We start from the raw sequence: 12,987 nt of genomic DNA, 5'->3' as shown, positions 1-12,987 counted from the left end.
AGAGGAATAAAAAGGAAATAAGAGATTAACTCCTTCAAAAAGTAGAAATGATGAAGGGTTGTGACTCTTTGAAAGGGTGGTAATTGTGGAAAGTTGTTAACCTTTTGAAGGGCAGCACTCATGAAGGGTTGTGACTCTTCCAAAGGATGGTATTTGTGAAAGTTCTCTTTGAAAGGGCAGTGATGATGAAGGGTTGTGATTTTTTCGTGGGGTAGTAACTGTGGAAGGTTGTGACCATTGCAAAGGGACATGATGAAGTGGGGTATGTGTTCCTCACATTGGAAGATATAATGAAATGATGAGTAGAAATGATGAAGGGTTGTGACTCTTCGAAAGGGTGGTAATTGTGGAAAGTTGTTACCCTTTTGAAGGGCAGCACTCATGAAGGGTTGCGACTCTTCCAAAGGATGGTATTTGTGAAAGTTCTTGGTATTTGTGAAAGTTCTCTTTGAAAGGGCAGCGATGATGAAGGGTTGTGATTTTTTTGTGGGGTAGTAACTGTGGAAGGTTGTGACCATTGCAAAGGGACATGATGAAGTGGGGTATGTGTTCCTCACATTGGAAGATATAATCAAGTGGGATGATTTCATATGAGGAGAACATATAAGAGAGATCAATTTATCATATTTTTCTCTATGGTTGAATTCTAATTGTTCTCTATATATGATGTTACATTTTCCTGCTTCTTATGTATAGTAAATAACGTTGCAGTACTCTGAAAATTGAATGACCTTGTTAATTGGTTTGAAATCTTTTCTCTCTATATATTATGCAATCTTGAACATTTAATTTATCATTATTCATTGTTGTATGCAATTTTTTTTATTTCTGTAAATCATCTTGTAAGAGTATCATTTCTTCAACATTTTTGAGAAATATATGTCTGTGAATAACTTTTAGTTGTTTTGTAGATATTGAATGATCAGAGTTTCCCCTTCAAATAAAAGTAGTCCTTCCCTACGTGATGTAATTTAATTTCGTCTTGATGACAAAGTTATATGCTAACAGAAGTAAATGCTTCCCAAATTGTCAAGTAGAGAACAGATATCAGAATTTGGGAAAGAAGATGCATAGTTCAGAAATGGAAGTTGATGGGGAATAAGCTGAATGATACCTGCAACATATATAAACAAAGCTAGAGTACGATAAGTCCTAATAGATGACATTGCTATCATGAAAGTAGAAGCTGAAACAAACATGCTTTCAAAAAAGTTTTGCAAGCAGTTACTGTGGTTTCAATAACAAATCTCTTGCCTTTGCTGCATTCTGTTCTTTATTTTGTTTATTAATGTTGAATAAATTCTCTTTAGGTACCCTTACTGCAGTCTTTCAGGTTAAATACGATGACCAATGGTAGTCTCTTTTGTTAAATTTACCCAAAATTAACATCTGGCCTCATTTGTTAGGGTACCACAACTAAAATTGGGTGTGTCAGTTCAACTGTTTAAATGAATATTTGTATGCACTAGCATTTAACATGCCTTCAAGGTATTGAATGTGGTTCTCTGCTATGAAAACCTGTAATTAATCATTTGTCTCATTGCACTGCATTATGTTTTTTGTGATTGATTAGAAATTCTTGTATAAACTAGTGGGCAGCAATTAGTGTAAGTACAAGATGAATTTAGGTGGGGCAAATTGAGTACAGAAATTGAAGTGACTCATATCCCAACCACTCAGTTACCTACGTCAACGCTTTTCTTTACTATTATAGCTTCAATGCATAGAGAGGATACAATCAGATTTATAATCTAAATGAGTTCTTGAATTGAAGTTGTATCTGGGAGTATCTTTTTAGTTTTACTCTTTATTTTCTAAATTCTCCTTATGGAGAGTCCTCCAGCATAGGTAACCCAATCAAGGGGTATGTCTTCTGTCAAATCTGCTGAACAATTGAATCTGTCCTCACCTTTTAGATTACCACACCTGAAATTGGATGCAGTTGTTAATCTAATAGAAACACAACATTTGTACATACTAACATTAACATTTCTCTTTGGGATTTGATGATAAGTCTTCTTTGGGAAATCCCCGATGGTCGAGCACTTAAGGTCATCCCATTCTACTGCATCATGTTTACTTTTGGATATAAAATTCTTATATAAGCTGGAAGAGGTTTATTTGTTAAGCGATGGTGGTGGTAAGTGTGGATCAAGGTCTTGGTAACAGATGTATTTAGATGGGGTGAAATAGAGTACAGAACCATGCAATTACCTTTGTCATTGTTTCCCTTTATATTTTCCATCTTTTGATGCATATGGAGGGTACTCTCTGATCTAAATAAGTATTTGAATTGCAAACTGCATCTTGGGGTAGCCCTATTTACTTAGAATTTGCAACCATATGTGTTCTTTTTTCTCCATATTGTCATAGTCATTTCAACAAAGCAAGCCCATTTGATATTTGAACCCCTATCATAATCATAATCATGGCCCACCTATGTTGATACTGATTGATAGGCCTAGTCCATGTTTAATTACTGGTGGCTTCAATAAAACCTTTTTATCCACACAAGTAAAAAATCAGGTATTGAGAAGGCATGGGAAATTGTATTCTACTTCGACCTATTTAATATTAGAATGGCTGTTTGCTCCTTTTCTTACTCATAAATTTGTTTGAATCTTATTCTCTAAAATAATGCAACATTTATAGGTTATATTTCCACGTGCTTGCCTTCTAGTATGACCCATTTTTTATTATTTGAATCCCAATAAATGTTTCTCTAGTAGATGTGAACTTTGTTGTTATTGAACATTCACATTCTTTTTCTATATTTGAATTTTGTACAGATCTTTAGATTAATGTCTTCCAACTATTTCCTGTTATTTGCTTTCATGCTACATGGAAGTTTGGTCAGTTTTGGTGATAGCGCTGCTTTAATGATTTAATCCTTTCATTTTCATTTTACATAAATATATCTACTTTACATACTTCATTCACAGCTTTGACAACTGTGACTTTTTGGTATGACTTCAACAGCAACCAATACCCGTGTGCTTGCCATCAACTGTTCAGCATGATCAGAGACACTATACAGTTGCAGGCTTTACAGCTTCACATTCGACACAAGAGGTGGCCTCTGCTCCCCCAGCCAACCAAGGAGGGATATATGCTAGACAAACACTTCCTGCACCAGTAAATCAGGGTACAATGAAATTCTTTGGCTTGTTGCCTATTTCTTGACCACATTTGCAGATCCTTTTTTAAGTCTATGTTTTTTGGCTATATTAAGTTTGTGATGCTAATGTGCTTCTGTCTTGATGGTCTATATTCTGGGTACAATATGCAGGAAATCAATTAGGATTGGTTCAGGAGACTGTACACCAGGTTGATCATGAACAACCGCCTAGTACAGTAGCTTAAGTCATAAAACATGTACACACACATGATTTGTGGTGTTATAACACTGTCTAGCCAGATGACAATTAAGATTGCCTTTGTGGACATGCTTGTTAGGAATCAGATTGTAGCTTTTCGAAACACGTAATCGGAATGATGGTAATTGATTGGGTTCTTAAGTGTTGGAGGATATGAAGTTCATCCAAAGTACTGAATCATTTAAGGCTTCGCATGATAAGCTGGAGTTTCTTTTGGATTTATACATGTATAAATCCTGTATGGTTAAAAAACCAGCTGCGATTTGACTGGGAATCTGAGAGGAGTGTAAAGCAACCACTCTGAAAAACATTGATGTTGCATGTGCAGGCAATTGCTTAGCCTACTGCTCAATTGGCAATTACAAATGATCAAATAGCACTTTCCCTTCAGCAGCAGCAGCATGTTGGCATGTTTCTTGTTATGTGAATCTTTCTATAGATTATTTTGAAAGATTCTAGCTTTCAAGGTTCCCTTCTGTACTGGCAAGGAATAGGATATTCTAAATAGATTTATGCAGGACCTATGTCCATAGTGGCTGTTGTTTTTCAATGTTAATTAGTTTTCTGTTCACCTGCTGACAATCTGATTGACATCTGTGCAATTAAATGAAATTTTTCCTGTATATTTTCCTAAAGTTGTGCACCGATCAGCCCTTTCTTGTGTATCTCATGCCTCACAACATCATGTTTATTAACAATCTTACCCTATCGTGATTTCTTTATATTTAGAAGATAGGGACAAGTTTTGCATAAATGTCTTTTATTTGTCATTAGTCTCTAATTGATGTCTGCACAATTTGGCAAAGTGAGATGAAGATGTTGATAATGTAAGAAGAGATTGTCGGTTTGGGTGATTTGCAAATAGGGAAAATGCTCCTCTCACATGTCTTCAACAATATATTACTCAAGGAATTCGTGTAACAACCTTCAAACATAGTTTTCACCACCAACAATGGTTTAAGCATACAATGTCTCTAGGTCAATTAGAGGAGCAACATCTCTGTATATAAGCGCAAGTGAGACAAAAAAGACGCAGTAAGACATAAAACAACCTAGACACACAAATAGCTAGAGAGATCATAAATTAGGAGAAAACTCCAGTAAGAGTGAAGAAAACTCCTGTCACTACCTCTTAGTCTTTTAGTAGTGATAAAATGCTCAAAGGGTGCATACATTGCTGAAGGATGAATCAAACTATCCCTCGACATATGCAAGTCTTAACAACTTCAACCTACCCATTCAGAATGCAATTTTGGAAATTGAACTCTAAGAAGATTTAGAACGAGGATTCCAAAATCTTCAATGTTAAAAGGAAGTGTTTACCTCAATTTCCACGAGATACTTAGCTCTCTAATAACCTCCCGCACATCAAGAATGGAAGATCAATTTCCAAAAAAAGTGTTTTGAAACACTCCAAACTGTTCATATTCCACTTATGTTTGAGCAGTGACTTGTTTATTGGCTTTTTAGGGGGGAGCACATTCATCAACCATTGAGAGTGACTACCATGCCAAATCTGGATGCCTATGTCATTTTGACGTTTGCAACTTTAAAAAATTACGGGAGTTGTCCAGTATCACTCTGAATATTCTCATGATTTCATCTTTGCCTCAAATGCCTCACATTCTATGAGTTAAAGGCTTAATACTAATATAAGTGTTAATGCTAACCAAGAACTTGACCCTTCAATTTGACACACATATTGGAATAGAACATCTCATAGGAGCCTTTTGGGCTTAAAGTGAAAAGAGTTGATGAACCCTTCATCTTACAAAGATGCCACTTTGCCCTGCAACACAAGGCAAATGACATCCTTAAACTTTGCACACTTTTCTCTTCAAATTTGATATGATATGATTTCCTTGCTATCCTTGTTCTTTCATCTTCTTTTCTTTCCCAACCTTACCTTACTAAGAATGACCCTTCCGTTTTCTGGAGTTAATCTCATGAATTTAAGAGTACTTGCAGATATGACCATAGATTTTCTAGTGTATGTATGTGGCATAAACATTGTCCTGCTCTAGTTTAGCCTATATTCATTCATCTTCTAGAGGAGACATTAACAATCTCAAAGAGATATGGGCTTCCATATGTGATACCACAATTACATAATGTAATGGCATCTACAAACACTACATCCTTCAATTTGGGAGCAAGTTCATTGATAACTTACATTGCTTGGTTAAAGTTCTCTCTATTCAATTTTGTAGGCATCCTAAACCATGTGGATGTGGATGGTCTACCAGCTTCAAATAATGAGAGACAAGGTTTAAATGTGAAGATGTAGCATCAATGTTCCTATGTCTCATTTGCTTAGGTGTGAGAAAATTATCTACTTTCCATTGTTTGAGCGAACACAAAACTTGGAAATGCACTTGTGAAGAATACCACAAGCCAATCTATTATCCACTTCGAATTTATGTTAGGCCCCTTTGACTTGCCTTTGTATAATGTTATCATTACTTTGCCTTAGAATGATTCAGATTTGGGTGTAATTTTCGACATCTACTCTCTAAATTCTCATTTTTATTAAAATTGTTACACGAAAGTTTGCTCTTGACCACCTTAACTTCAACCCATCTCACCACCACCTTTGTCACTCTTTACGTTGCTGCTCTTGTTAGCCCTGAACACTATCATCCACTTCAAAGTTGTGTTTAAACCCTTTGACTTGCCTTTGTATAGTGTTTTTATTACCTTGCCTTGTCCCAAGAATGGTTCAAATTTGGGAGTTATTTTTGACTTCTACTCTCAACATGCTCATTGTTATTACAGCTTTTACAATGAAGTTTTCCCTTGACCTCCTTAACTCCAACCATGCTCACCGCCACCTTGTTACTCTTCACCTTTGAACTTGTGATGATAGTAAGAGAGCTACTCTTAGCCAACTCAAAACTATGCTCACCACTTGTGCAATATTTTTCATGGACTTTTCATGAAAATAATTACTAATGAAAATTAAACAATCATTAATTAGAGCTAAATAATTAATAATAAGTTTTTCAAGAAGTCTATCTTGGATTTTCAATAGCCACAAGCACCTTTGTACCATAATTTCCAGAAGTCCATTGTAGAATGCCTCTAGTCATTAATAAAATGTGTTCCAATCGAAATTATTTTATAAAGTATTGACAAGTGTTTTTTTTCATAAACTAAAGTGTTTTTTTTTGGATCAGTAATAGGCCTTTTTGGATCAGTAATAGGCCTAAAGGCCAGGATTTATATTTTAAAAATTACAGAACCCATCTCAATAGGACAGCAAAGATAAGAGATGCGATAGGTATCTTTGGTTTTGCCCTTACAAACTTGGTATGCAAAATAGACATATTAGTATCCCATGATTGACTCCTCCATGATATGCTTGTTAACTTGTTTTATCCTTCCCTACAATACTTGTAATTCAATCTTGACTAAGATCTTTTGTTATATATCTTAAGCTTAATGAAATCCTTGGTTCATTGTCATATAGAAGGATTTCTTCTATATACAAATAATATTTTATTAGATATGCCTACTAATTAGAAATGTTCATATTAGTTATTTAGGAAAATAAAGATTATAGAATAATATTTTCAAAAAGCAAGAACATGCTTGCAAACTTCAACTAGATAGAGTTTATAAATCCCTAACTCCAATTATTGTGTAGAAGAGAATTTTCATATTAATGAATATTGTTGCTCAAAGATATGCATAACTTTGTGCCTCTTTTTCAATTATAGTCCATATGGATTAAAAACAAGAAGTCATAATTAACTTCATTAGAAAACAATAGTTTGAAAGCCATTATGGAGAAGTAATATCCGAATTGACAACTAATCGAAGGGATCATTTGGCTAAATGTATTTGAGATTGATGTTATCTACATCCTCCCACAAATCAACTTGATCTTTTATAAATTAGTCAATCTAAGGAAAGGAGGGAGGGTATCTAACAAGAAGATAATGCATCCAAAAATCTACATTCCTCATGATTGGTTTCCATTGTCTAAATATCTTTTGATTTGTAGTGAACACAATAGGAAACAAGAGAACATTATTCCTTCCAATCAGTTTAAAGTCGTATTTACAAGGACTGGGAATCATTCGAGCCTCGTTGATATTAATTAGTGCGTTCTCTAGATCTCTAAGATAAACACCTTAAATAGTTTTCTATATAGATGCTCTATTATGTATTTTTCAGCCTCCACCATATTAACCATTGCTACAAACATTGGTGCAATATCAAAAGGAACTCTATATCAATCTATATTAAAAATGGATTCTTTCCGTAGAGTACTAAATACTGCTCTATTTACCAGAAAATGAGAGGACTTTAACATATCTTTGACCATCATTCCAGCTACAGACCTTGCAAATGCAATTTTTGTAATAGGCCCACATAACTTTATAATTTTTGGCCTTGGACCTATGCTTCTCATAACAAATACATCCTTGTATAATAGGTGAATGCAAGCATAAGCTAGGAATGTGAAGGGATGTGTGAAGAAAGCTCGATCAAGAATATGAAACAATACAAGTTCAAAAAAAATAATATTAAAAACTACTAAGGTGTTTTAAGATACTCAAGGAAAGCCAATACTATTGACTAATCGATCGCTATTTTCACATCACATTTGTTGCCAAGAAATTCAATAAGAAAGTTACACTTAGCTAGGATTCGAGACAAGAGAATTGAGAAACTATACATATTTAACAAGCCCAATTACTTGTGATTTAAGGCTTTACAAACTTGGTCTTCAGAAGGAATTGTCCTAGTAAAGAAAGCCTTCCCATTTTTGATGTATTCAAAGAATCATTTTTCTCATGTTACAAAAACAAAAGGGGAAGTTGTCCAATTGAAGACAAGATCTGTCAAGATTCATCCTGCTTGGAAGGAAGACATCATCTGAGTTTCATCAAACATCCATACCTATATTGCTTTGTTATAAGACATCAATGTTTCAATAGGAGCCATGATAAGGTATTTATGACTAAGGTAAGTATACAGAACCATACCCACCCAATAACAAGGTATCTACCTTGCAAGTCATCTACGACGAAAAGATGAGGGATAGAGTATATACATACTTTCTCCTTAAACAACTTACTGAATCATCAACTTAGCAAATCTTATATATTGGAATATAATAACATGATACGAGGTAACATCCAAGCACAAGAGGCTAAGGGGAAATTCTTTGTAGGGATATTGTTATGTTTGGGAGTTCTTGAATCTCAAACATATAATATCACTAAAAACCATAACTCATCAAGAAGTATTGAATACTTTGATTTTGTATACAAATAAATAAGGGACAAAGAACTGAACACAAGTAACAAGATACTATACCCTCACTAAAAATGCCCTTATGGTTAAGGGAATCAAACTGTCAAAAGAACACTTATTTCATTCTGACAAGAGCATTGCAACTTGGGATTTCTAAATTAGAAAAACATAGATTAGGTAAAGCTGCAAAAAATGAGAGAAATAAAATGATTAAACACCAAATTATGATGAAACTTCTAAAAGGAATAAAGGCAACAAAAGATTTATCAACTCCTACTTTGAATAATATGATTACTTATAATTGGCTTGAAAAAGGATATTGAATCGACTCTTGATTTAGAGACAACTTATTATTTTTAACGATTTCCTTAAAAGATGTTAATCTATACAATTCATAAGTTTATGAAGGATTACATTGTTTGATATGATGATGATCAATTTCAATTAGTAAGTTTGAATGTAATCTTCACAGGAAAGAAAATCGAAATAATTCAATAAAAAATTATCTATATCGCTTGTAACTTCTCCTAAAATCTTATGAATGCTCATTCCAATTTTAAGCAATAAAATTTTGAAAATATAAGACAAAAAGCAGTATTTTTGATTTAGCAATTCCCAAACTAACTAACAATCGATATATTCTATGCGACACATTCCTATCATTAAAGGTATTTTAAATGCTGTTTGAAACCTAATTTCTATTGAAATTATACTTGGCTATAATCTTACTTTTTATATCTATTGTGTTTATTTGAAATACACGATTAGTGTGACTACAAAGACCCAAAAACTAATCGAAGAAACCTGATCTATTACAAAAAGTTGTAAATGATTCTAAATTATTGTCTTACTCCATATAAAGAAATTCAAGGACAATCGAATCTATCAGACCATTTGTATTGTAAATGCTATAATAAGGAACAAAATTCAATTGCGGGGGAAACTAATTTCTGGAAGATGAACTATTATTCGTCCACCACCTTCATATTTAACCAATATAAAAGACCAATCCATACCTTATAAAATGAATCATTTGCTACCAGTTAGAATCACTTCACAATGATTCATAATTTAATATTATCAAGCATTTGATTTAATAAAGTATATTTATATCCAATTTAAGACAAAGTCTAACAAGATAATCGAAACAAAGTCTTCCTTATGAACAAACCTAGACTAGATATAAACATTATATACCTGTTGGGATCGGTTTGCATACTTTAAATAATATTACAAAGCCAAGTTTAAGAAAAACACAACATTGGCATTGTACTCTGTATCTAGACTAGCCTAATTAAACCTAATAGTTTGGAAAACAATCTCATCTTAGAAGGATCCATCATAGATATTCAAACATCTGAGCAAGGAATGATTATAAGTTTCTTGTCAGTGTCGTCACCTTCGTTGATAGTGCCAAGGCTTACTGCTCCAGATGCTTCCTTGATTTTCTTTGGGTTGCTAGACTTCTTTAGCTTGGGAAGTATGAATGTAAAGTCATTATGATTGTCTATGTCTATGACTAGAGGGACCTCCATTTTAGCTTTCTTGAATAATCAAACAAGCCACTGTTTATTCCTCTCCTAGATTGCATTGCACCATCTGAGGAGAAATTTGCACATTTGCCATCATCCCTGGCCAAACTCTATCAAATAATATAGGATCCTTGGTTGTTAAAATGAGATGTTTAGGGATTTTAGCCAATTTAAGGCTTCCAATGGGCCAATCCATGTAAGCTTTCAGATAAGGGATCTCCATCTTGTTGTTAATATTGAATACCGCATTGTGAATCCCTTTCATCCAGGTAGGGTAAAAAATGAATTCACAAATTCTTATCGTATACCACTGGGTGACACCTACACACAGAAAACAAGATATGAAGCACCCAATCACCTTACTATTTTTTGTTGTCCAGGTATGGCTATAGTCAAAGTGTCTTTCCCAACAATCTACTCACTGCCAACCAAACCAAATCGTCTAGTACTTGTAAAATCCTTCCGCACCTCTCAGGTTTAACCGAGCCCAAAAACACCATAGTGCTGTTTTCTTGTGTGTGGAATAACACTATTGCAGTATCCATTGAAATACAATGAAGAATGGAAGATTGGGTACAAACTGGAATAGAGTTAATTGGAATTTCAAATCCTAGATATAGAAGGATTGAAGTTGAGAATATCTAGAGAGCTCGAGGCGAGATTTTTGGCTAGTAATTATTGCTCATTACCACAATTTAGGTAGATATAAAATCCAAGGTTGGAAGAGTAATAATATGTTTATTCCATCTCATGACACTATCTTGACAGCTACTCATGTTGAGAGTAATGTCAATTGGTCACTAAAACCATATCTTATGCTAAGGAAACTAATGGGGATATAATTGATAGATGAGCTATTGTATATAAATGATATCAAAAGAGGCCAAGAATTAGAGTTGTTAGAGTTGTTAATGCTGTAATAATCATTGTGGTCTTTAATCTTGATAAATATGAATACAACTTTTCTAATGTTTATAGACATGTGGTCTAGTGACCATCTCATAAATGCATAGTTTAATAATTGTTGAGAACCGAGCATGACAATACTTTTCTTGATTGAAAAGGATTACCAATACTAAAGTTAAACTCCACATATTATAGAATCAATCACGGTCATAAAGGCTGACAAAGAGAATGCACATTCATGTCACCTTACGTGCCACAATTAATACTAACAAATGATTGATTATTGTCCTTTCGGTTAAGATTAAAAAGAAATATGTAGATAAAAATGTTACTATTTTAGCCTTATGACCTAATTTAAAACTATAGTAAAGGCTATCCAACTAAAGGCCTTAATCCTTTACTGATAGCTTAAATACCTAGTAGAGCTATGCTAACTCTAGTTAGTTGTATTGTTTCATTCAATCATAAAGATTTTAGTTTAAATCTACTAATTAAAGATACGTAATGGCCTTCCAAGAGAGCACAAATTTTGAATTATCCATCTCATCTATAGAGGTTAATAAATGTTTATAATCAATGTTTTCTATTGGAAAAGACAATGATTACATCACTAAATAAGCTAAAACTAAGTAATTCTAACTCCTGTAGAAACTATGAAAGTCTACGAATAGATGTCTACCATAATTATAATGATGGAATTAGAAATAGTTCTTACTTACTACCATATTTGGGTACTATTATCGACCACCATATTTTTCAATTATACCAAATTATAAAAGGATTGAATTTTTAGATATCCCATTCTATAGTTAGGATATTTCATGGTGTAAGGGCTTACTTTTTTTTGGATCGGAATGTAAGGGCTAATTTTATGCTCTAAATAATCCATGAATTATTAATAATATTGTTTAAGCGGATCGAAATACCCTAGGGATTATATGTAGGACTTATATTCTATGTGGATTGCGAATGTAATACTAAAGTATTATCTAAATAATCTCATAACTAGGTAAATTCAATGAGCCAATGAGAAGGATTTTAAGAATTGTAGAGGTAGTTTTAAGGATAATAAGCTCTCTCAAAACATACAATAAAAGATGTGAGGATCTATATTTTAGTTAATCGTAGCTACATCTACACCTTTATTAGCTATTTTGTCTGCCTCTGTGTTTCCTTCTTGAAAAATATGTTTAAATTCTACATGCTCAAAGGATATTAAAAATTCTAAAGCTATATCCAAAATGATTAGATTTTTCGATTAGGGATTTTATCAACTCTTAATGCATTTATAATGATTGGTGTGTCACCTTCAATTTCCAATTTGGAAATACCTAATGTTCTACTTAGTTTTAATCCTTCAACTAATGCCATTACTTCTACTATATTATTTGTTTTTTCATTCAAACGTCTAGCAAGTTTAGCTACCACCTTATCTTCATAATTATGGGTAACACATACTATACCATATTTACTTATATTATCCATGGACGCACCATCAAAATTAAGTTTGAACCACCCATGTTTTGGTGAAATCCATTTACAATTCGCTCTTCCATCCTTACTCTTAATACCACCTTTCCCAAATTAGACAAGGATGATTAATCCAAACCAATTTTTACAAATGATTCTATCCATAATGGAGAAGATTCCTTCATGGTGGTTTATTTTATTAATTCTATTATTTAAAGTCTCAACGATAGTTTCTATTTTGTTTACTAGGGATTTTACTGGCATTTCTCTATTTTGGAAAGTACGACGTTTTCCCTATTTCCACTATTCCCATGCAATTATGGAAGGAAAAACCCTCCAAATGTGCTAATATAAGCCTTTATGCAGAGATAGCAATCAACTTTTAAGATGTTCAATAAGATCATTATGGAAAGTAGATTGCCAATTTAATTTTGTAC

At 33.4% G+C, this 12,987-nt stretch overlaps 1 protein-coding gene across 2 annotated transcripts in view; it reads left to right on the top strand.

Moving 5' to 3' along the window:
* Positions 1-3,767, top strand: part of LOC149532957 (uncharacterized) — a 125,812-nt gene extending 122,045 nt beyond the window's left edge. For both annotated transcript variants that reach the window (XM_089807295.1, XM_089807294.1), the window contains exons 11-12: positions 2,980-3,145; positions 3,290-3,767. In XM_089807295.1, the coding sequence (XP_089663421.1) occupies positions 2,980-3,145; positions 3,290-3,363 (240 nt within the window). In that variant the 3' untranslated portion in view covers positions 3,364-3,767. The remainder of the gene's footprint in view (positions 1-2,979; positions 3,146-3,289) is intronic.
* The last annotated feature ends 9,220 nt before the right edge of the window (positions 3,768-12,987 follow it).

Source organism: Cupressus sempervirens, chromosome 10 (genome assembly GCF_028749045.1).
Source record: "Cupressus sempervirens isolate cs-2001-9-10 chromosome 10, ASM2874904v1, whole genome shotgun sequence".
Classification (NCBI taxonomy): Eukaryota; Viridiplantae; Streptophyta; class Pinopsida; order Cupressales; family Cupressaceae; genus Cupressus; species Cupressus sempervirens.
Note: the sequence above shows the minus strand (reverse complement) of the source record. Positions and strands in the feature narration are given on the sequence as shown.